General features: G+C 47.1%; 1 protein-coding gene across 2 annotated transcripts in view; it reads left to right on the top strand.

The window, feature by feature from the left end:
* Window positions 1-1187: 1187 nt before the first annotated feature.
* The window catches only part of CELSR3 (cadherin EGF LAG seven-pass G-type receptor 3), a 231456-nt gene continuing 207437 nt past the window's right edge, over window positions 1188-25206 (top strand). For both annotated transcript variants that reach the window (XM_048489745.1, XM_048489744.1), the window contains exon 1: window positions 1188-4999. In XM_048489745.1, the coding sequence (XP_048345702.1) occupies window positions 1726-4999 (3274 nt within the window). In that variant the 5' untranslated portion in view covers window positions 1188-1725. The remainder of the gene's footprint in view (window positions 5000-25206) is intronic.

The following is a 25206-nucleotide window of genomic DNA, read 5'->3' as shown; positions in this document are numbered from 1 at the left end:
CTTTGTCTATTTCAACCCCAACAACAACCCTGCAAGGCAGAATAGATGGAGAAAGAGAGAAAGAGTGTCTAAAGATCCCCCAAGAACCTTTACAGCACCTAGTGTTTAACCACTATGCCATGGTTGCTCTCTAGTTCACACCTCTAGTCTTATTAAACAAGGGAACTCCCCTATTATGGCCCCCACAGTGAATGTAAGGTGAAAGCCTGTAAAAGGATAACAAGTCTACTCGATTTTTTTTTAGTATGAGTTCATATGATTGGCACAAACCTCAGAATCAGACCTAGGCTCCACCTGGCTAGCAAGGGGGTAACCTCTACACCGAACAGCACCTTTTTCGGCTGTCCTTCTACCTATTCCCTAGTACGATTCCCACGGAGATCTTCCACCTGCTTTCTGGACTTCAGGCTAACCCCTTCCTGTCTGCATCAGCACCTCGGACAGCTCCCAGCCCCCTCGCTGCCTGCACTCTGGCCACCCCGGAGCAAGGCAGCCCGTGCCAGGCAGAGGCGAAATCCCCGTCCCTCGCGCCTGGCGACCACACCCCCTCCCCTCCCCTCCGCCTCACAGCCTCCCCCCCCTCACACACACACACGTCTCATCCTTTCCCTCCCATCTCCAGCTGCCCGCAATGAAGATGGCGGAGGCGGTGGCTTCATTCGCCTACGCCAGGCTGGCGGGTGGGCGCTACCACGACCGGCCGGCGAGAGGGGAGTCGGAGGGAGGGCGGAGCGGACCATCGGAACAGCCGGGAGCCATGTTGGGGCTGCGGGAAGAGGCGATGCTGCCGCCGCCGCCGCCGCCGCCGCGGAGCAGCCGGGCCCGCAGGGAAGGCAGCAGCAGCCGCCGCCGCTGCTAGATCGATGGTGGTGGCGGCGCAGGCGGAGGAGGGGGCAGAGCCAGGGGCAAGGCGGGGCCGAGGAAGCGCCGGGCCCGGGCTGCCAGGCGGGGGGGCGGGAAAGGGGCCGAGGGGCCATGGCTGAGCCGCGGCAGCTGCAGCCGGGACCGAGCCTCCGCCGCCGTCCTCGCCGGGGCCGCTGCCTGGGGCTGCTGCTGCTGCTCCCTTTGTTCCCCTTCAGCCTGGGGGAGCCGGCAGACGGAGGGGGCTGGGGCTGCGCCCGCCGGGCTGTGGCAGAGGGACTGAGCTGGGGGTGGCCGCGCTTCGCCGTCCTCGGGGGGCTCTGCGGAGCCTTCCCCGCAGCCTGCGCCCAGGGCGGTAGCTGGTGTTGCACTGGTCCCCTATTGCACCCCCTGGCGGGCCAGTCGCCTGGAGCTGCTGCCGGTGCTTCCCGTGCTGGGTCCGTGGCCCCACCGCGGAGCAAGAAGAGGACTCACTGCCCAGCAGGCGCCGGCGGGGAAGGGGCCAGCGGCTCCCGCGGCGCGTGGATTATAAACGCTCCCGCTTTGCTCCGTGATCTCCAGGCTGACTGGGCATGCCTCGCTAGACTGACGGCGGAGGGCGAGCCGGGCACCTTCAAGTCCAGCACCGGGGAAGCAGCGGACAATGGGGCGTGTAAAGAGGAGAGCCGGGCGACCACGTCCCCAAGCCGCCTGCGTGCATCTCCTCTCAGCGCGACTGCCGCCTGCTCCCGGGGCGGGCGACTCTGCGTGAAGCCGCCTCCCAACTTCACCCGTCCCTGTTTGCTGGCGATCTGCTGCGAGCGGCCGGACTTCAGACCCCTGGCGAGACCCGCCAGCCCAGGGAAGCCTCGTCGGTTCCCGGGGATGCAGCCGGCTTCCTCTGCCCGCTCGTCCCTGTGCGGGTGGCTGACCGTGCTGGCATGCCTTCGGCTCTGCGTGGAGCAACCGGTGCCTTCCGGAGCTTCTCGCCGCCCGGGCGGTGAGTGTTGCGTGGCAAGGCGAGAGCGATGCTGCCTCCGGGACTCGGGTGGGAAAGAGAGGGAAGAGGCAGTTTCAGCACCACCGGCGCCTCGGACAGCTACCAGCGCCGAGCTGGGAATCCACCCAGCTGCAGAGGGGAGAAAGCTCTCTCTCTGCCTTCTATGGACTCCCTTCAACTCCACCAAAGGCTGTTTACAAACTCTTTGTGTTGGCGTAGATTTCACAAGCACACCAACTCCGGGATTCTTTTCTTACCGGCCATTAAAACCTACTCGTCCAACTATGCAGAATGAGTTACTTCTCCCTTCCCCATGGCTCAAGACAAGGAGGAGAAGAGAGGGGCCCTTGAGACCCTTGCTGAGGTCTCGGAGAGCAGCCAATCGTCACCCCCTCTTCCCTCAATACAACTACCAGGTTCAGGTGGCTGAAAACCAACCTCCGGGGACCCCTGTAATAACAATGGCAGCTCAAGACCCCGATTCAGGTGAGGCTGGGCGGCTATTGTACTCCATGGATGCCCTGATGAACAGCAGGTCTCTGGAGCTGTTTAGCATAGACTCCCACAACGGCCTCATCACCACCACTGAGGTTTTGGACAGGGAGAATATGGACTTACACTACTTTCGGGTGACTGCTGTGGATCATGGGGTTCCCCGTCTTTCAGCCACCACCATGGTTGCTATCACAGTGGCAGACAGAAATGACCATAATCCAGTATTTGAGCAGGGTGAGTACAGGGAGACTATCAGAGAAAACGTAGAAGAGGGCTACCCTATCCTACAGCTGAGGGCCACAGATGTGGACTCCCCACCCAATGCCAACATAAGATACCGTTTTGTAAATGCTCAAGCAGCCCATTCTGTCTTTGAAATAGATTCACGGTCAGGGTTGATCACCACAAGTGGGCAAGTGGACAGGGAGAAAATGGAGAAATATTCTTTGGTGGTAGAGGCAAACGATCAAGGTAAAGAACCTGGCCCCAGATCCGCCACAGTTAGAGTCTATATCACAGTCCTTGACGAGAATGACAATGTCCCGCAGTTCAGTGAGAAACGCTATATAGTCCAGGTAAGGGAGGATATCAGGCCCCATTCAGAAATTCTGAGAGTTACAGCCACTGACTTGGACAAGGATAATAATGCTCTAGTTCATTATAACATCATCAGTGGGAACAGCAGGGGCCAGTTTTCTATAGACAGTGTAACAGGGGAAATACAGGTGGTAGCTCCTTTGGATTTTGAAGTTGAGCGAGAATATGCTCTGAGAATACGTGCCCAGGATGCAGGGCGGCCTCCTCTGTCTAACAACACAGGTATGGTTAGCATTCAGGTGGTGGACATTAATGACCATGCCCCCATTTTTGTCAGCACTCCCTTTCAAATATCTGTCCTGGAAAATGCCCCTTTTGGTCATTCAGTCATTCACATCCAGGCTGTGGATGCAGATTATGGAGAAAACTCTCGACTGGAGTACAAGCTTACTGGAGTCTCCTCTGATACCCCCTTTGTGGTGAACAGCGCCACTGGCTGGATTACTGTGAGTGGCTCCTTGGACCGAGAAACTGTGGAGCACTATTTCTTTGGGGTAGAGGCCCAGGACCATGGCTCCCCAACTTTATCAGCTTCTGCTAGTGTCACCATTACTGTCATGGATGTAAATGACAATCGTCCTGAATTCACTCACAAAGAATATTTCATCCGTCTTAATGAAGATGCTGCCGTGGGGACCAGCGTTCTCAGCGTCACTGCAATTGATCGGGATGTGAACAGTGCCATCAGCTACCAGATCACAGGTGGGAACACACGGAACCGCTTTGCCATCAGTACGCAGGGAGGAGTGGGCCTTATCACTCTCTCTTTGCCCCTGGATTACAAGCAAGAGAGGCGCTATGTGCTCACAGTGACGGCTTCTGATAGGACTCTGCATGACAACTGCCATGTGCACATCAATATCACGGATGCCAACACTCACAGGCCAGTGTTCCAAAGTGCCCATTACTCTGTGAGTGTCAATGAGGATCGTCCTGTAGGCAGCACAGTGGTCGTCATCAGTGCCACCGATGATGATGTGGGGGAAAATGCCAGGATTACCTACTACTTGGAGGACAATATCCCCCAGTTTCGCATTGATGCTGACTCTGGTGCCATCACCTTGCAGGCAGAGCTGGATTATGAGGACCAGGTCACCTATACCCTGGCCATTACTGCCAAAGATAACGGGATTCCTCAGAAAGCAGATACAACCTATGTGGAAATCATGGTAAATGATGTTAATGACAATGCCCCCCAATTTGTTAGTGCTCATTATCAAGGCATCATCTCTGAGGACAGCCCACCCTTCACCAGTGTCCTTCAGATCTCTGCCACTGACCGGGATGCCCACGCTAACGGACGGGTGCAGTACACCTTTCAGAGTGGGGAGGACGGGGATGGGGACTTCACAATAGAGCCAACCTCCGGGATTATCCGCACTGTCCGCAGGCTGGACCGTGAGACGATCCCAGTCTATGAACTCACTGCTTATGCCGTGGACAGGGGAGTCCCACCTCAAAGAACCCCTGTCCATATCCAAGTCACTGTCCAAGATGTGAATGACAATGCCCCTGTCTTTCCAGCTGACGAATTTGAGGTCTTAGTGAAGGAAAACAGCATTGTGGGCTCTGTCGTGGCCCAGATTGTGGCCATCGATCCCGACGAGGGACCCAATGCCCAGATCATGTATCAGATTGTGGAAGGCAACATCCCTGAAATTTTTCAGATGGACATATTTTCGGGTGAGCTCACTGCCCTGATTGACCTGGACTATGAGAGTAAGTCAGAGTATGTAATTGTAGTTCAGGCTACCTCTGCCCCCCTTGTCAGCAGAGCTACAGTGCGCATCAGACTCATTGACCAGAATGATAACAGCCCCATCCTTAAAAACTTCCAGATCCTCTTTAACAACTATGTCTCCAACAAGTCCAACACCTTCCCTTCGGGGGTGATAGGAAAGATCCCCGCTTATGACCCGGATGTGTCTGACAGACTCTTTTACACCTTTGAAAGGGGAAATGAGCTGCACTTGTTGATTGTCAACCAGACTAGCGGGGAGCTCCGACTGAGTCGTAAGCTGGACAACAACCGCCCCTTGGTGGCCTCCATGCTGGTGACTGTGACAGGTAAAAACATTTCCGCTCTTTCTGTGGTTGTGGTTGTGTTGTGTTTCCTGGAGCCATGACAATGGGACCAGCCTGTCAGTCCTTTCTGAACAGTTCCAGGTCCTCAGCACCCAGGTCGTGAAACCAGCACCCAGGCTGGGGAAAAAAGAGAGAGAATGTGATTGCAATTATACTGGGAATGTTTTATTTATTTCTTCACCCCCCCCCCCACCTCCAGTTTCCTTTAGGGTGTAATAGCTCAGTGGGCTACCAAAAGGCGAGATTTGATTGCTCACTATTATCTTGTGGCAGACTCATTTCATAATTTATTAGACAGAGCCAGGTTCTTGCCCTGAAGAGTTTATAAGCTAAATTAGATAAAGTGCACACAAAGGAAGAGAGAATGGATGCAAATGGCTAAGATACAACTGCTTGTTGCATGGAGCGGGCATAGGAGAAGAGGGGAGGGGAGGAAAAGGTGCCCCAGTCTTCCCTTCATAAAACGGGACAACAGTTCAGCAAACACAGAAGCTTTCACAATGAGTCACTTGCAGGAAGTTGGTGTTTTACCAAAGAGACAGTCATAACGGGGCTGGAGTTTAGTTGCAACAAACAATGTAGGCTGGAGGGCTTGTCTGGTTGGCTGCTTTCGCTGGGGCTGACTAGAGCTTAATTGACATTGGAGTATGTGGGAGGTACCTGAAGAAAGCTGTACTACTAACCAAAGATGCTCAGTTGCTGTTTGGGGCTATTCTCCATCTTGCTTTTACTTCTGTTGGGCTAGTTGGGAAACTGACACCATTCCCATGTTGGTTGTGGGTATGCCATTGTGTTGCTCAGCACCCAGAAATATCCCTGGCAACAGCCTCATAAAGTATAGAGCAGGTGCATTCTGCCCCTGAATTCCTCTATAACTCCCAATTGCTGTTTGCCATTCTGGTCTTCCCCATACAAAATTAAGAGATCAAGTGACAAGGAAGGATTTACTGCTGTTACTGTGTTAAAGGTAGCCCATCTTGAATTGCCTTACAAATACCTGGGAGGTAATGACTATTTATTACCTTCAGCCGTGTGCCAGCAACCTCACTTCTCCCAGTCCTCAGTATCCCTGCTTGTAAACAACTCCATTCCTTTTGTGATTTGCTTCCTAAGCTCTTCAAGAAGGAAAAAAATCTTGCTCTGTTCATCAGGAGACTAATCTGATCTAGGGCTTTAACACTCACCCACCCCCATTTAGAATGGCCAAGCTCAGCCTTGTTAAAGAGAAAGTCTCTGAGTTTATGAAGAGTGCCTTCCTCTTAGCAGTCTATAATGAAGAACTGCAAACAAACTTCAGGCTGTCAACATAAGAGCATCTGAGGCAGAGGATGCAACTTCCTTTCAGCCCGGGCTCCTCTTGCTTTAAGAATAATGTGCTGGGAGTGTCATTCTGCCTCACTGAGATGAGGGAAGTGTTCCCTGATCCTCGCACTTTAGCAGACTCCCTGCCTTGTCTGTTCCCAATCGAAGTTTGACCTCATGCTCAGCTTTCATGGGAATGGTGTTTCCCCCCCCCCCATTTAATTAATTTAATCAGTCATATTAGCATATCTGTTGTCAGCATTTCTATCTTGGCTACAACCTCTTCTTTGTCTTCCCTGCCCTCCAAGAAAACAAGGTTTGCATTGATAGAGCATTAAACCCATTTATAGTCCCTGTTACATTTATAATGCCACACTATTAATTTCCCAGTCCTCTTTTTGAAAACGCATTTGTTACCCTGGAAGAAACAAGGGAAAGAAAATTCTGCCCCATCTTAAAACTGACCCACAGTGCTTTCACTAGGCTGTGATATCTAGTATGATCATAGTTGAGTCCTGTGTGCATGTCTGTGTACAGTAATGAGTATTTCTCTGTAAAACTCCCGTCATGTGCTATTTTAATGTCATAGATGGGAATCAGGCATAGAGTGAGGTTATACTAATAGCCCGAGGCCTTCAAGAACAGTCTATGCTGTAAGCAGGAGTAGAATGTAGATCCCTTGAGCTCCAGTTCTGAGCTCTTCCTATTAGGTTGCTCTCCCTCCTCTGCCTGCAGTCAAGTGAGCTTGGAGAAGGAGTCCAAATTAAGCCAAGGAACCCAAGTGTGACTTGTGAAATGGCTGTGGGAAGGCAAGGGAGGAAACAGAGGAGGTGGTATCAGTGACACGCAGGCTTAGTTATCCAGCTGTGTCTAGGGAGACTTATATTATTCATGACTTTCCTCAGGTCCTCGGCTAACATCTAGCCCCCCCTTTCCTCCCTCCCAGACTAATTTAGGGAGTGTGAGGGGGGGGGAACACCTTGTTTCTTTCAAAGGGGAGGGGGCATTATTATGTGTTCAGAGCATCCGGCTCAAGCTCAGTGCTAGATTGAGGTTCTTCAGGGGTTAATTGTAACTGCAGGGCAGGGTGATATCATATTCAGGCACACATTGGGGAGGGGGGAGGCTCACACTGGCTGATTACTGGAGAGCAGCGCTGACCTTTTCTTGCTTCTGTCGGGGAGTGCTGATGCCGGCACTGCCTGCTCCCACACTTAACCCGGCACAAAGGCAGAAAAAAAATCACATTTTCAGGTCTCTCGTGCAACTGCCTTAGAACAACAAGGCTCTTGAGATTACCGTGCTGTCATTTTTTCAATGTGGAAATGAGGGGAAGGTTGAAAGAGGAGAAGGTTGAAAAGGGGATTAGGCAAAGAAGTCACGGGGAGGGGGGGCAGAGTGGTCAGCTCTGGGCTTTTGTTGACGCTGATGAATTCTGGGAAGGATGAGGCCATTCTGGTAAAGAACAACCATTTCTTGGAGCTTCTGCATTTTTAAAAAAGAAGTGCTCTTCTTTGCTGAATACATTCAGTACCAGTTTGAAGCTTGGGGTTGAAATCAACGAGCAATGTGTGATATCTAGAAAGGGAGAAGTTTGTCAAATGCATCTTAATGGATGGAAATCCTAGCCTTATTACATTGCTTGATAATACACAGGCCTGTCACACTTATTAATATGGCAGTTTGCATCTGACACAGACCCAGTTTGAAAGACTGACAGCAAAAATCATTTTGAAGAAATAGACAGCTCTCAGCGCTTGACTTGCTTTCCTTCTGCAATTTCTCTTCCCATGACCCAGCACCCCATAGACATACAAAACTGGGTTCATCCTTGGCTCCAGTTCAGCCCTGCTCATGTGCAACTGCTCTTGCACAACAGCAAATGGCCTCAATGTGCACAATCCTTCATAGTAACAGGCATATCTGACCAATTCAGTAGGTCCAATGTACATCCATTTCCAAATCTCCCAGGTACTGAATATACTTCAGACCAAGAATAGATGAAAAAGTGAAATAGAAAACAGATTGTAAGCTGACAGAGCACTCCTAAATGAGAAGTGAAGCTTAATATGTTACTAGAATATCCTTGAGGTGAGTGGGGGAGACCTCTCCCAGATTCCTTAGCGATCTCTGTGTCAAAATAGCTGATCCCAAGGATTTCAATTATTCTAGAGAATAATCTCTGTTGTTTGGAAAATTGTGATACACAACGTGACCAGCATGGTAGCTTAATGATCTTCTGCCCGCCTGTTGTTTGGGCCTGCCAGGCCAGATTTGGCTGCTGGGGTCTTTCTGGGTGTGGCCTTATCTCTCTTCCCTTCCCTACAGCCTCTCGTGGGCGTGCCTGCCTCAGCAGTGCCTGGACAAGCCTGTTTCCTGCTGGGGTCTAGTCTCAAGCAGGTGAATGTGGGAGTGGGGCTCCCATCCTCAGGCCTACCTGCTACACAGAATGCAGGGTTGGAATCAGAAATGACGGACCTCTGTGAAGTTCTCCCCTGACCCCTAGAAACTCTGCTTGCTTTGTGTCCTGATGCCATCACACTATGTATTTCACCTCGCTCCATTCACAGCCATTAATGAAGAAACACAACAGCATGATGAAAGCAGGAGACCAAGCGTTACGTTAGTTATGTAGTGCATTTTATCCCACTGTGCTTCCGAGAAGCTTAGGATGGTGTTACCTGCTTCTCCCCGCTGCTCCATTTTATCCTTACAAGGTCCAAGGTCACTCACCGAGTTTCATGGGACTGGAGTTTTGAACCTGGGTCTTCCAGTTCCTAGTCTGATACTCTAACCACTACCCCTTGCTGGAGTTTGTGAGGGAGTGGGGGTGAAATGTACCCTACAAATCAGTTTTAAACATCTGGAATGGGTGAGTTCTCTAGATTCACCAGAATGTACTTACTATGTTGTCCTGAACTTTTTAAAAAAAATGCATTGCATACTTTCTCACTGAAGTTAATCCAATTATATTGAGTTTGAATTAACCCTCTCTCTAGTGCCAGATGTTTCTCTGGAGGAATCCCATTTTTCCGATTTGTACCCTTGTGGGCCTGCCAGAGCTTGGGGCTAATCATTTTCAGGGTGTCATGCCAGCTGCATTTACTTAGGTTCGCTGTTAATTAATTAAGGATTTTATAGTATCCTCGGATTGTACTTTTTAATCGCTGCCTTTAAAGTTTCCAAAGCAAGAGGCATTTCAGTTAAAGCAGTAATAATGCAATGTGAAAGCTAAATTTGACCTGATTTGCAAAACCACTTAATTCTCCAAAATGATCATCAGGAACTTTGAAGAGCTGCCCTGCAGGGGGGAAAAAACAAGCCGAGAAAGATCTGCTTCCAAAACAATTGGCTTTTGTTTTGCTGTTCCTTTCTTTCATGTCACGTATAGTCCACAGGACATTTCATGACACATCTAGGCTTGTAAAATCACCAGTTTTCCTTATTCTCTGTAGCTTGAAAACTATTATTCGTTGCCTTCTCTTTGCAATGTCACTAGGGTCTGCATGACAACTGTGTTCATACGATGCACATGTTTCTTCTTTTTCATTGTATTCAGTACCAGAGCCACTGCTTTAAGTACAGATAGGGCAGGAAAGGCTTGATAATCCAGCTGCGTTTTCATGCACCCGGCTAAAATTATGTTGAAGTTGGGGTAGAATAATTAAAACCCTACAGTGAACCCTAGACTAGAAAGCCACCACCCACTTAGACAGAAATTCATGGCTATAACTTCTATGTGTCATGAACAAAGCATTGTTTATATTCCACTCATTTAATAGTTATGGGCACTGGATCAGAGGTAAAGGACTATCCTCACACATTGCTCAGGAAGCTGCACTGTCAGGTCAAAAGCAACCTGAGACTGTGTATTGTTTCCTCACTAAATCAGTCCTAAATTATATGTTATTATATTGAAAAAATCACCTTCCAAGTCAAAAAGGTTAGTCATGTCTCCTCATTCGGTCTTCAGTAGAACAGTTAGATGATTCAGATTTGAGCCAGAAGCACTTTAGAGACCAACAAGTATTATGGCATAAGCTTTAGAGCGTCACAGCTCTCTTTGTCAGACTTCAAATCTCCTAGATGCAGTTTATAGCTTAGCAGCTTCACACATGAGTTGCTCAGAGAGTAATCCTGCCAGATCAAAAGCAGGGTGCAACCCAGAGCCCTTCTGATGGGACACCCCCTGAGTCCTCTGTGGCACATTGTCTATTTACACTGAGGGGTTCTCTATCAGGCTGAAGGGCCCCCAGTCCTCCTGATATAAGGAGGTCAGCTCTGATCTACACACTGAGTTTAAATTATCTGGATGTCCTCCCTCCCCCTATCTTATGAAAATTACAGAGGTTTTCTTTTATGTGTGTATTTTATTTTGGACAGTAGGCAGATTCTCAGACTGTCTGTGAAGAAGCCTGCAGTCTAGAAACGATAGAGTTCAACTGGTCTGGCTTTGTGACTTCAAAGGCAACTCTGAAAGGATTCCCCCTTCCCCCAGACTTTTACACTGACTGAGGTTTTACTGAACACCACTGTCAGAAGCGTACCAGGGGTAAATGGCGCCCGGAGACAAATTGTCTCCAGGACGCCCCCAGGCTCTGCCCCCACTACCCTAGCTCTGCCCGTTGATGCCCCAGGTTCCACCCCCACTGCCCTCAATCCCACCCATGTCACCATGGACATGGGCAAGGTCTAGGGTGCCCCACCCAACTCTCCCTGCCAGCTGGGCTCCCAGCCAGAAGAGACTGCAGTCCCGCCCTCGGAGACCTTCTTTTATAAGCACTAGGCCAGGGGGTGGGGCTTGGGGAGCAGGAAGGGGTGGGACTTCCTGCTCCCCAAGCCCCACCCCCAGCCTCAGTGCTTATAAAAGAAAGTCTCTGAGGCTGGGACTGCAGTCTCTTCTGGCCTGCCTGGAGTGGAGGTCAGAAGAGACTGCAGGCTGCCAGCTGGGAGCCAGGAAGAGAGGGGAAAGTCCAGGGTGGGGTTGAGGACTCTTGGAGGCAGCAGGAAGTCCTGTTGCCTTGTCGTTTTTTGCGTGCCTGCCTCGGACAAGACAGCAGGACTGCCTGGTCACCTGGGGGGCCGATTTTGCACCCTCCACGTGACCAGAAGAGTGGCACCCGGGGACAAGGGGTACCCCTTGTCCCTAGGCAGATATGCCACTGACCACTGTGATTTCAGTCTCTTTTCTCAGATCATTATGCTAACACCCCCATTTCCTCAGTTTCTTTTCAGAGGTTCCCTGGAACAAGCTGTCACAATGCAGCATTGAGCACCTCATGGGCTGAGACCAGGCTGACCTGGGAAAAAAATGAAAGAACTAATCATTCTTGACATAAGCTTAAGAGAGAACAAGGGAGGAATATGTTGGTGTGTGTCACATGCCAGGGAGGAATATAGTTTGAAAGAAGAGACTGGGAGCGTACATCCTGGAAGAATGGGATGGAAGGGGCTGACAACTGATTCTTGTCCATTGGCATAGCTGGGTATCGTGTGAAGGCCAACCAAGAAGGGCCGCAGGGTCCTTACAGTATAGCATTCCAGAAGGAGGAGGCGTTCTTTGCTTTCTGGCCCCATAACCCGCTCTTGATGTTCCTGTGTCAAAAGACGCCATCACCGCATGTCAGAACAACCACTTGCTCTTTCTGGGTTCTAACTCTTAAATCTATATGCTGAGGAAACTCCAGATTAGAAAAAGATATGAATATTCACCAGTCTCTTCCTCAGTTGCCAGGGCTTGTGTTTATTCAGAATGGCTGAGTCTCTCTGATTAAAATTACTCCTGCGGGGGTTGAAGCTTCCAGCCGGCCTTGAGCTTTCTTTGTGCAGAGACTGTAAGGTGAAGAGGGGGAAGGGTCATTTTTTTAACCATCTGCTTCCCTTGAGTGTAGAACAGATTGTGAGTCTAGGCAAGAGGCATGGGCTTTGGGCAGGGCTGAGCTGCAAGTGTGATTCATAACGTCACGCAGACACTAAACACCACCTTCATAATGTGTGTGTGTTATACAAACAATGTATTACATGAGCAGTGCTTATTCATGCCATATGCATAGTTATTACGGCACCTTATCACGAGGCTTCGACTGAATATCTATGAACATTTGACAAATGATAGTTTATCACCATGTGGAGAGCTCCTCAGCCCAGAAAATTTACTAGCCCCTGTTCCCCAGGATTTCTGTTCCAGTGTGGATGTGTTGCAAAGTTGTTCTTACCATTTTGAAGTGTGGAGCTAGTCTGGTCAGGTAGCTTCATTTGTAACTCAGTGCACAGTGTTGTATACAGTCGTCTGAGGTACGAACCACCCTTGACCTGGTGCTGCACAGCTCTCCCAGTTCATTTTAATGAGACTGGCACTGGACAACTTCCAGGCATATATTGTCCTAAAAATTCAGTGTTCCCCTTTTCAACCTGCCACCATTCACTACATTCAGCACTCAAGGCCTGAGGTGGCTAGTTCATTTTGCTTCCCGGTAAGGCAGTCTCTGCTCTGTAGCTTAGTGCAGTTTTCTATACAAGCAAGACATTCTGCCCTACATCTGGGGCATCAGTATAAAGAGCTACTGTGTCAGACTAGGATAGTACTGTCTACTCTACATAGACGCCTCTGCCTAAGGTTCGGGGCAATTGCTTTCTCAGTCTAGTTATCCAACTTCTTTCGAGCGATGATGTGAAGACAGGATTTTTCTGCAGACAAAACCAAACTTGTTAGTGCTGCCAACCTTCAGATGGCCCCTGGAAATCTCCCAGCATCACAACTGATTTCTAGACTACAGAGATCAGTTCCCCTGGAGAAAATCGCAGTTTTGGAGGGTGGACTCTATGGCATTAAACGCAACAGATGTTGCCTCCCTTCCCTGAATCCTGCCCTCTCCTGGCTCTACCCCCAGAAGAGCCAGAAATGTCTCAACTTGGGCAACTCTAATTGGTGTTTCACAGTGTTGTGGTCCCACCATTCATCTCTGTCTCTCCCTTATTTAAATACATAGCTAGAAGCATACTCTCCACAGCTGCTGCTATAGATGTGAGCCAGGACTCACCGCAGCTCCTGTGACCTGCTGGGGCAAATCAATGTTTGATATCGATAAGGGGCTGCCCATCACAGCGTCTAGCCCTTCTGTCCATGTCCCAGATCAGGAATAGCTAATATATGAAAAGTTGTGAGGAGGAGGAAGAGGGAGAAGCCAGGCCCTTGGGACAGTGGGATATTATAGAAAGATAAGGTCAGAGGTGAGCGTGGAGGGTCAGCAACTGATATTGTGAGAGAAGCCAGGGAAGGTGTTCTCTTTGTTCCTCAGGAGCTAAAACTATAAAAGGTCTTGGTGGTTGTTACATTGAGGCAGGGAAAAGAGATTTACTTTGACATCTTGCTCTTTTTCTTTTTCTTCTGGTGTGTTATCCAAATAAAAAGTATAATAAAGAGTATAAGTATATTGAAATCTGGAGCCTGTCCACTACAAGGAAGAGGTACAACTCCCCATTCAGGCATTGCTGTGGAACAGGAAAGGTTGGTGTGCTAGTCACTACCCCATCAACTATCTATGGCCCCTTTCAAATTGTCCTTAGAATCTGTTTGAGAAGCGAGCAGATTTTTATGTCATTTCAGGCACAACCATTTTGGCTCCTGGCAGCTAATGGATTTTTTTAACCTTTTCAGACAAAGCTGTGTACGTTGCATTGGCATCCCCTGGGCTCATTTAAAATAAAAACGGCTTTCTCCCATTTTCAGTACTTCCTTGTGTTTCTGAATTGTTGCAGTATACTGTTTAAAATATCTGGAGCACTTCTGAAAGGGGACCACTTTTCCTCTATTTTTTTTAGTGGTGCTTTTAAACACACGCACACACACACAATGTAAGAGTAGCACTATAGCACCATAGCAACCCAATGCATCCAAATACTGGTGATATAGCAATTTAGTGCTAATCTTACATTGTTCAAAGGGGGGGGGGGGTTCCTCAGTCAGTCTGTCCAAAGGGAAAAAGAATAGAGCCATACCAGTTGCTTGTAGTACTTTTTAAAGAGTGAAATCCAAAAACAGGAACAAAATCCACACAATACTTTGGACAAAAGCTAGCCAAAATGACACAAAAGACTGTGCAAATTTTTGAATCTGAGATCACAAGAAGAGAACTGCTGTATCAAATCAACAACATCTAATCCAGCATCTGGTTTCACAAAACTGCCAACCAGCCTCCCTGGAGAGCCAAGCAACAGGGTGTAGAGGCCAAATCCTTTCCAGTGAAGAGTAAACCAGAACTGTTCCTCAGGCTGGACATTATGAAGACAAGAAAAATAAATAAAAGACATGGCAGATGTTTCAGGTCACGAACTTAAGACTTGATCTTGTTCCCATCCTGTACAAAAGGCTATCCGTTCCCTGAAACAGAAACAGGTTTTTTTTGAAGGAAAAGGATACAGACAAAATTTCCCTCCTTTGGTTGCAGGTGATATTTAAAGAGGATGATAGGATAGGAAAAGTCCTTTGCCTGTCTGCTCCCGCCACCCCCCAGCCCCACACTGTGCTGTCCAGGAGATTAGCTCCTGTCGAAATACACCAGCGCCTCTGTTTCTTGAACACACACACCATTTCGATCGTACCTCCAGAGCTTTAGGGTTGCTATTGCTCGCACCTGAGGCTTGCTCTAGAATTTTCCAGGAAATATTACACTGTGAAGGACAAAAAAAAAGGGAGGAAGAGATATTTGATTTAGTAAATCCTTCCAAGCTGTAAATTTCAAACAAGGCAGAAGGAAATCAAAGGACTGATGTCTGGGCACAGCAGTCAGGAAGGGACAAGGAGACAATTATAGCTGGAAGTGTTCTTTGAGGCTAGGCTTCGTTGCTGAGGGAGGTGGGGAGGTCAGATGGAGGAATGTGCTCTTTGTATAGCCTTTCCCCAGAGACAGTTTTCAGATAAAATGAACATTGCCTAATATTGCCATTCTGGAGCTTCCAAGAGGGGGTAGACTGGGGTATTTTGGAAGCCAGGAGCAGCTTGACTTCTCAGGCCCTTATTTTTCTCCTGGAATTTCCAATTGTTGACATTTCTTTCCCGCAGGGCCTATGACCATAATAGATTTCAGGCTGGGCTTATGCCCAGTTCTCTATAGTAATCATTCTTGTGTATGTCCATGCCTGCCTGAAGGATAAACATGAATTTTGCCAGGGGGAAAGCTGCTCAGGGAATTGGAGTAGAATAGGGAGAATGCAGGCAGGAATAAAGTTAAGCCAAGGTCCAACTCTGAAAAGTTGTAGAGTGCTGGTTTTGAATGAGTTGTTAAAATGTTGACTTAATATAAATTCTCATGCTAGCTAGACTAGAAGTAAAGCAAGGTTATGGATATTGGGTGAATCTTATACAGAGGTACCTTGCTGGAAAGGCATACATGAGGTCTTGTGTTTGGTGATGTAAGAAATGAATTCCAAGCTCTACCAGAGCTATTTACCTATACTGACTATTTGTGTATAGGTTGACTTCAGTATGGGTTACTTTAAAAAAATTACCATTCTAGGCCTCACAGATCTGTTTTAAATTGACAGTGCAAGAGTACACGCTCAAGATCTCTTAAATACAGCATAGGTAAATGAATTTAAGCATGCCCTCTGGTTTCAGAACACAAGAAATATCTTGCTGGATCACATCAATACTGTGTTCTTTGCAAGAATCCCAGACAAACAGGCCAGTCAAAAACTAGGCAGAAACTGACCTATGTCCATCCCTGATATATAGCAAACCAGGAGGATGATGGGTAGATTTCAAAAGTTTTGAATAAAATACAGACAGATTATTTACTTTTACTAAAGTGTCAGCAGTTACCACAACTACAGATGCCAGACACATTCTGAGAATAGGACTAGCAGCCGTGATTGGGGTGGACTATTTGGGAAGACACGCCCCCCCACCCCATTTCTCATAGGACTGGCATCTTTTTGCCCATGAGACTCTCTGCCATTAATAGCTGCATGTCAGGCAAAAAAGGGCCTCCTCTTCCCACATGAACCTGCCTGACAACTAAAGTAGGCACTGTAATTCACCCTCCCCACCTGAAGAGATGATATCAATCTTTTTTTTTTACTTTGCTGTTTTAGGTTGATTTTATACTGTTCTGCTTATTATGCTGCCATCTTTTTGTGGTTTTAGATGCTACTACTGCTGTTTACTACTATTGTCATAATCAATAACATTGATTATGAGGTTGTTATTCATTTTACCATTTTAAATTTTAATCTGTTCAACCCCACAGAAAATAGCAGAGACAGCCCATAAATGCTTTGAATAAATGAAACGTTAAATGATCAAACTGATGAGTGAAATTTTTATGTCATAGAGATACACCTTGTTGGTGTGCCCCTGTGAAAAATTGAAAAACAGCTTGATATCAGGTTTCTCAACCAATCCATCCATGACTATGCAGGAAGGCTGATTTATAGTCACAATCCAGTCCTCCCTCATTTCAGCAAGTAAAGGTATGATCTGGGAGGCAGGTTCAGTCATAAGAGCTCTTTGCACTGAATTTCTTCTCTGAAGGCAGGGATGATAAAGATTCATGGATTAGGGATGCTGTGGATCTGAGGAAAGTGGCTAGACTAGAAGATCTCTAAGAGAATGATCTGTGTCCCTGCTTCAATTCTCACCTTTGCCAGGATCACACCAGCCAGCAGTGATAGCAGCCCCCTCCAACATCCACAACATTATACAGTCTTCCTTTGTAGCACTGTTGTAAAGATTACAAGAAACTCAGTGCTACCCTAAGCACACTTTCCTGGGAATAAGCAGAGCTTGAAAAAACCCGAGAAGGCTTTGAAAAAAGAGACCTGTTTAGGATTGCTGTCTACATTTAAGAAGTGTTTTGAATATGGAAAGCATTCTTTTCTTGTAGCCCTGAAGTCTTGTTTCTATGGTATGATGATACAGTGTGTGAAAATTACTAGCAGGCTTCTGGAGAAGGAAGTAGATGGTGAAGTAATGTAATGTAGGGGCCAGAACAAGCCAGAAATTCCCCAGCTCAATCCCATATCAACCCAAACCTCATTTGTTTGCCCCAAGGCCAGTGACAAGCCACTGGCTTCAGCCACTTGTTTGCGAAGGAAGGGAAACCACCACCCCGCCCCTCCCCGACTACAGGGCAGAGGCAGGTATTTCTGACTTGCCTTGTCAATGCCAAGTATTAAGAAGAGAAGAAGAAGAAGAGTTTTGGATTTATGTCCTCCCTTTCTCTCCTGCAGGAGACTCAAAGGGGCTTACAATCTCTTTGCCCTTCCCCCCTCACAACAAACACCCTGTGAGGTAGGTGGGGCTGAGAGAGCTCAGAAGAACTGTGACTAGTCCAAGGTCACACTGCTGGCATGTGTTGGAGTGCACAGGCTAATCTAGTCCCCCAGATAAGCCTCCACAGCTCAGACGGCAGAGCGGGGAATCAAACCCGGTTCCTCCAGATTAGATACATGAGCTCTTAACCTCCTATGCCACTTAGCCACCTACGACACAGTGTCTATAGATTTGCATGTTTCCAGTCCAGCCCTGTGCATTTATTCCAGTCTAAACCCACGGACTTCCACAAGCAGAGAGGAGTGAGCATGCATTGGACTGTGCTGTTTGTGTCACGTGTTGCTACCTTTGGTATTCTGGAGCATTCCTCACGGAGGAAATTACCTTGACTCTCCTCAGATTAACCTCTGATGCAACCTCCACAAGATCAGAATGCTGCTGTCCAGTGTGACAAGCAGAGCATTAACCTGTGTGAGCATTTTCCCCTGACAGACAGTGCCCATTTGCTGTGTGCTACACCTTGAAGTCTAGGTTATGTCAGCACTGCAGGAGATACTGAATGCAATTATCTGCCATTCTGTGGGGCTGGCAACTCTCATACAAAGAGGGAAGCTGAAAAGATGCCCCCGCTGTGCTGTTCTAGGAATTCAATGCCTCCCCCTGCACCATGTTAACAGCTCATGACCTCTGGCACTTTCTGTCACCATTCTATTGAGAAAGCAGACTTAGGTGACAGAGCCCAGTGCTTAATTTTGAGCCGTTCTTCACTGGCAGACTTCAGCCCCAGAACATGAGGATCGCTTGTATTCCCAGGGGTTGCTTGCTAAAGAATAATCTTTCCCTAGATACCTATTCTCATAACAATTTATCATTTAAAAAGTATTTAACATTACTATATAGTGGTGAATTTGGCAGGATGCTGCATGCAGGATTATAATTTATCAGGGAATTCTACAAATGTGAGAGCGGGGGAGGAGGGAAGAAGAAAGAGAAAGAGAGGCATATGTGTAAGAATCTATGGGGCAACACATTGGGAGAGAAAGGGAGTTAGTGGGCCCCATTTTTAAACCCCAAGTGATTGTTCCCCGTGGTGGGATTCAGCAGGTCCGCACCACTTCGGCAGAACTGGTTGTTAAAATGGTACTTGTAAACAATTATTTGAATTATTTGAATCCTACCAGCAGAACTAGTTGTTAAATTATTTGAATCCCTTCACTGATTGTTCCTCACAAGCACTTTGTCTGTGACCGTCTCATTCATTCTGGAAACTGAATATTACAAGCCATTAAACGGGCATACTAGATTTAGCCTTACTACTTGCAAAATCTACCATGATAGACTATACTCTACTCAAATAGAACAGTTGTACAGTTAGATGATATTAGACAATCCTGGTTAGGACCCCATGCTGTTGGCTGTTGTGGGTTTTCCAGGCTGTGTGGCCCTGGTCTGGTAGTTTTTGCCCCTAACATTTCATCTGCTGGCATCTTTAGGAGCATGTCTCGGTGAAACCATGCGGTTTCTGTTACTTTTAATCACTGTGCTGTAATACTATGGCATGTACAACCATCTCTTCTGATATCTGATTACATTGATTCAGCTGAAGATATTTCACGTTGTTAGACTACTAGGCTTATTTGTAAGGAGAATGAAAACTTCTGACTGTAATTGGGGCTCCTCAAGTTTATTCTTTTCTGAAAGCTACTGATAATGAAAAATATCCTGAGTTACTCCCTACCCCATCCCCAGCCTATTACCAAGTTTATTCTGTCCTAAAAACAGAACATAAACTTTACGAGAAGCACCAGAAATGAAATGACCACTAAGCAGCACAGAAGAAAAATTCTATGAAATAAAATGCTTTTAAAAGCCTAGAACGGATTGTTTGGGATCTATTCCTGGGTCTTCCAGGTTCTGCAAAGCTAATCTGATTAGATACCACCACTAACTTCTGAGCTACTTGTTATACACCCTGGTCCTAAAGCACTTCAAATCTAAAGTCTTTCAGAGATTCTGGGAATGAAGAAATAATACTGTGGCCAGAGGGATCCAGATACTGATTTCATCTTGAGGACTATTTGGCTCCTTGAACCCATGAACTGTCTCTTTAGACATTTGCCAGTTGTTTGGGACTTTTGAGGTTTCTGCAAGGAACCAGTGTTGTAGATGTGCCAAAAGGCATACATTTCTTTTTTTAAAAAAACAACACCCTACATCAATATTGTTAATATAGTTGTTAGGGAGTATAAGAATTTACAACAAAGATGCTTTTAAGATACACATTTGCATCCTGCCTTTCCTCCAAGGCATTCATGGTGGCATGTATAGAATTGCTTGGTTTTATTCTCACAGCAGGTTGGTTAGACTGGGAACTCATCCTCCTACTCTTAGTCCAACAACTCATTCCTCCCCCACCCACCCCCCCACACACTATACTGGCTTTCCTTTCAAACATAATCATATCTAAAAGTTGACCTATGACTCTTGTTATGGATCTTGCCTCCCTTCCACATCAAGATCTCCCAGCTGTAGTGTGGGTGCTGTGCAGATTGGTACTCATGCAGAAAACATACATGATTTTATGTGGCCAAGTCAATTTCACAGCTATTACCAGTAGATGGTTATTTCCATTAGTATTTCATGCTGAAGATTTTGAGAGGCACATGTTTTTTCTCTCATTTAAGCTAAAAAGAATAAGAAATGATGGGGTAGGAAAAGGGCTGACAATACATAGACATGATAAACCCATCCAACACATGGTTTTGAGACTTTCTGAGAATAATCAAATAAAACATCTCATGGTTACATAAGCCAGTTTCTAATATCTACCAGATAATTAATGTCATAACTATGGTACTCAAAATACTAATTATAAACATTAACAGTGCAATTCTGAGTGGGGGATGGGAGGAGAAAGGGTTCTGGCTGTGGTGTGATGGTTAAGAGCAAGTGTACTCTAATCTGGAGAACCGGGTTTGATTCCCCACTCTGCCACTTGAGCTATGGAGGTTTATCTGGGGAACTAGATTAGCGTGGGTACTCCAGCACACACCAGCTGGGTGACCTTGGGCTCGCTCTTCAGAGCTCTCTCAGCCTCATGCACCTCACAGCATGTTTGTTGTGGGGGGTGGGGAAGGGAAAGGATATTGTAAGCCCCCTTTGAGTCTCCTTACAGGAGAGAAAGGGGCAGAGGCGTTCCTCCCATAGGGCAAAGTGGGCAGTTGCCCTGGGCGCAGCCCTGTGGGGGGCGCAAAAACTGCAGGTTCGTTTGTGGGATTTTTTGTATTTTCAGTGTTTTTCTTTGGCCTGCAGAGGGCGCAGTTTTTAGGCTAGCAGCACCAAAATTTCAGGGGTGTTTCGGGAGACACTCCTGATGCTATTTCCTACCCAGAGTTTGGTGAGGTTTGGTTCTTGGGAGTCCAAAGTGCTATGGACTCCCCAAATGCAGTGCTCCCATCCCCCCCCATTGTTTCCAATGGGAGCTAATAGGAGATAAGGCTACACCTTTGAGGGTCGATAACTTTGGACCCCGTGAACCAAACCTCACCAAACCTGGGTGGTATCATTAGGAGAGTCTCCTAAATATACCCTGAAAGTTTGGTGCTGCTAGGGCTTCTAACAATTGTCACCCTCGGACAGCAGGCACTTCCCAAATTTCTAGATTTTCCTTTAAAATCCGCTTAGCTGGCTTTGACATGGCTAATTTAAAGGGAGAATCTGAGGACCCTGTAGTTTAAACATTTCGAAAGTGATGATGCTGTTTCAGGGTGGGGAGAATCAACCCCAAAATAGCATCAATTTTCAATGTTGTTAGGTAAATCAGCTAAACCCCAGTGATTCTCCCCTTTAAAAGCGTGGATTCCTTTAAAAAAAGGAGAATCTGGGCTCCCTAGTTTAAACACCATTGAAAATGATACTGTTTGGGGATGGATTTCAGCATCACTTGTTTAAACTAGGGAGCCCAGATTCTCCCTTTGAAACAATGAAAGTGATGCTGTTTCCCTCAATCAGGGGGACTGGATACAACATCATCATAAAATGTTTTTCTATAGCTTGGTAATAAAACATTTTGAAAAAGCATTTTGAAAATGTTTTCAAAATTTTATTTCTGCTGTGTGGCATGGCTTATTGCTGTGTTCAGATTTGTGAGTTGGGGCATGTTCTATAATGTGATGGTGACTTTGAAACAACCTGGTGTAAAAAATCATTGCTTGGTCACAGTGGGGGAGGGTGGCTGCCCATGGAGAAGTAAACTCCAGCTTTACCTAGATACGCGACTGGGCGTAGCGACAAGGGAATTAATGCGTTGCATGGGGTGCCAGCATTGTGCATTGGGCACGCACCGGGGGGGCATCAAACTCAGGTTTTGCCCAGGGCTCCAGTTTGCCTAGTGACGCCACTGGAAAGGGGGGATATAAATCCAAACTCTTCTTCTTCTAAACTAATTTGCTGACTTACGTGTTTTCAGTTAACTTGTAAAAATGTTGACTTTGTCAATGTCTCTTCACATTCTTGAAAATAAAAACTTTTTGTGTTTGTCTAACTTTTTGAAAGCACAAATGTTTGTTACACCCTTTATTCATTTTAGGAAGTCTGACCTGAAAGGAAAAGGGTTTGAGGAATTTTATATTTATGGCCCTTTCCGCACAGGCCTCCGGGCGCCCTCATGCTGGCAAGAATTCTGCCGGCGTGGGGGTGGAGGCCGTTCGCACCCAAGCATGTGAGCGGCCCCAGCAGAGGCCGGCTCAGGAGAGGCGGCTCCGCATGGAGCCGCCTCTTTCCTGTCCCTCGCTTGCGCCTTTATCTTCGTGAAATTAAGCCCTGCTGTCTTCCTAAGCCCCGACTCCAGGGTCGGAGGAAAGCGCATGGGCTTAGAAGACAGCTGCCCTCCGACCTCCAGTCGGAGAAGCGTCGTGACTCGGCATTTTAACTTAAGCGGCTAATGGAAACAAGCTGCTGAAAGGCGCAAGCGTGTTCCCCGCCGCTGCCTCATTACGCCGTTAAGCACCCAGCGCCGCAGAACATACGCTGAAGTTGTCCTCAAAACACCCTTTAAAGCCTGGCCTTGCGCCCTGAGGGAGGAAGGGGAGCCAGATAGAAGCTTCGCTTTCGCGTTTTCAGCAGGCGCGCCTGTCGAAATGGTAGCGGCCTGGAAGCGTTTTTACCGAATCCCCAGGCGCCGTTTTTAACCCGTCTGCATAAGCGGCCAATAATATAACCCCGTTTCAGCTGAGCAGTGTATGGTTCTTTTATTTCTTTCACTCATTTTGGTTAGTTGGGAAATGAATATCCATTTATGCTACCTCAGTGCCAAAAATAGATGGTGGATGCTCAGTGAGCCCTCACAGTGACAGTTATAATTTTGGCAGGAAAACTGCTGCAAGCACCATGCCAGGGCAAGACACATGGTAGGTAAGGGGGGGGGGGTTCTCGGGTTTGAATCCCCCCCATTCATGTCCGAAGCTCCGCCCACCCGTTTGTGGGTTTTAAAAACATTTTGGTGCTTTTTTTGTTTTTGGCCTGCAGGGGGCGCATTGTTGGGGCTAGCAGGGATTGTTTGGGGGACTCCCCTGATGATACTATCCGAGTTTGGCAAGGTTTGGTTCAGGGGTTCCCCATCCTCCATTGTTTTCAATGGGAGCGATTAGAAGATGGGGGCTACACCTTTGAGGGTCCATAACTTTGGACCCCCTGAACCAAACTTCACCAAACCTGGGTGGTATCATTAGGAGAGAGACTCTTCTAAAGATACCTTCAAGAAAGTTTGGTGCTTCTAGCTTAACAGTTGGGTAACCCTGACAGCAGGCATTCCCCAAATTTTTTCCAGGATTCTGCGTTTTTAAATCCCGCACCCTCTTAGGCATGTAGTTTAAAGCGGGAGAATCTGGAGGTCCTCGGCGTTTAGAAGAAGAAGAAGTTAGTGAGCCTTGATATGCACTCCTTTCTCTCCTGTAGGAGACTCAAAGACTTACAATCTGTACCTTGCTCCCTCACAACAAACACCCTGTGAGGTGGGTGGGGCTGAGAGAGCTCTGAAAAGCTTATTGTTGGCCCACCCAAGGTCACCCAGCTGGCATGTGTGGGAGTGCACAGGCTAATCTGAATTCCCCAGATAAGTCTTCACAGTTCAAGTGGCATAGCAGGGAAATCCGGTTCCTCCAGATTAGAATGCACCTGCTCTTAACCACTACGCCACATTGAAAGTGATGCTGTTTCAGGGTGGGGGATAATCCATGCCAGTAGTATAAGTATGTAGCTTTCCTTTCACCTTTTCAAATTTGACAGCTACTTCCGGTCCCCCCTAATGAATTAAAAGGGGAGGAATTAAAAGAATTATGTGAATTAAAGTGGGGAGGGGATTAAAGAGATTGGAAAAAAATGCTTTGAAATGTGAGCTCTTCTGATTTTATTAGGGTTGTGTGTGGGGGGTGGTTTGTGTTTTAACGAAAGGCTGTAGTCTGGGGCGGTGGATCAGGAGAGTGAAATGGTAGTTTCCCAGGAAGCTGGTACAGTGAATGCTGTGTTTGGAGAAGGGGACTTCTCCATTTTTTACACGCTCTTTGGAGAACACATAGTGTGAATAAGCAAACCCCTGTCCTTTTTTAAAATCCGGCAGCACTCTGTGTTTCACACTTCTTCCCATTTTACACACTCTGTGGGAGAACACAGAAAAAGCAAACCCCTCACCTTTTCTATTCTCATTCTCTGGAAAGCCTTAGTTTCACCAGGGCACCCACAAAAAAGCTGTACCTCAACAAACACGGTTTTCTGCGCTACTTTTTGGTAGCAACTTACAGTGTGAATAAGCAAGCCCTCTGTCCTTTTTAAAATCCCAAGCAGCACTCTGTGTTTTAAACTCCTCCCAAAGGTTTAGGAAGCAGAGAGAGCCAGCCAGGAGTTCCCAAAAAACTCTAAGCAAAAGCTGCTGTCCCTCTCCACTACACCCCAGTGTTTTAAATCCCACAGCACCCAGTGTTTTACTACACTCTGTGGAGAACACAGAAAAACAAACCCCTCACCCCTTCTCTCTCTGCCTCTCCCACCCCAGTGTTTGATTCGGCAAATAACTTATGATTTTACAGTCTATGGTTTTGCAGCCTGTTATATTACATATTCTTTTCATTCCCCAAACTGTGTGCCTTTTGCTAATGTGTGCCTTCCCAAAATTCGCTGCTTGAAAACTAATGCATTTCAAAAATACACAGAAGGATACAACGACCCCGCAACTTTCAGAGAGATCTGGCCACAATAGGGTTGGGAAAAACATATGATCAGCAATATCCTGCCTGAATCTAAAAAAATAGCTCATTCTGACCGAATCCCATCCCGACTTTGAAAAGTCTCCTGCAGGAAGCTAAATTAACACACACTTTATTTGGCAAAATGATATAAAATGGTAGACCATTGGGGATAGGATACAAGTTCTGAGGTGTTTCCTGCAAGATGCTAAAATAGTTCCCCCATCCCCAAGCCTTTTCACATCCTCTCAGCCCTGAGTGCAAAGCAGAATCTCTCATTCCAAAACGTAGAGGCTGACGGCCCATAGGAGCCTCCAAATCCCCGCCCTTTGAAAAAAACCATGTGTTGTGCAAGTGTGAATGTTGAAAACATTAGG

Source organism: Sphaerodactylus townsendi, linkage group LG03, assembly GCF_021028975.2.
Source record: "Sphaerodactylus townsendi isolate TG3544 linkage group LG03, MPM_Stown_v2.3, whole genome shotgun sequence".
NCBI classification, from domain to species: domain Eukaryota; kingdom Metazoa; phylum Chordata; class Lepidosauria; order Squamata; family Sphaerodactylidae; genus Sphaerodactylus; species Sphaerodactylus townsendi.
Note: the sequence above shows the minus strand (reverse complement) of the source record. Positions and strands in the feature narration are given on the sequence as shown.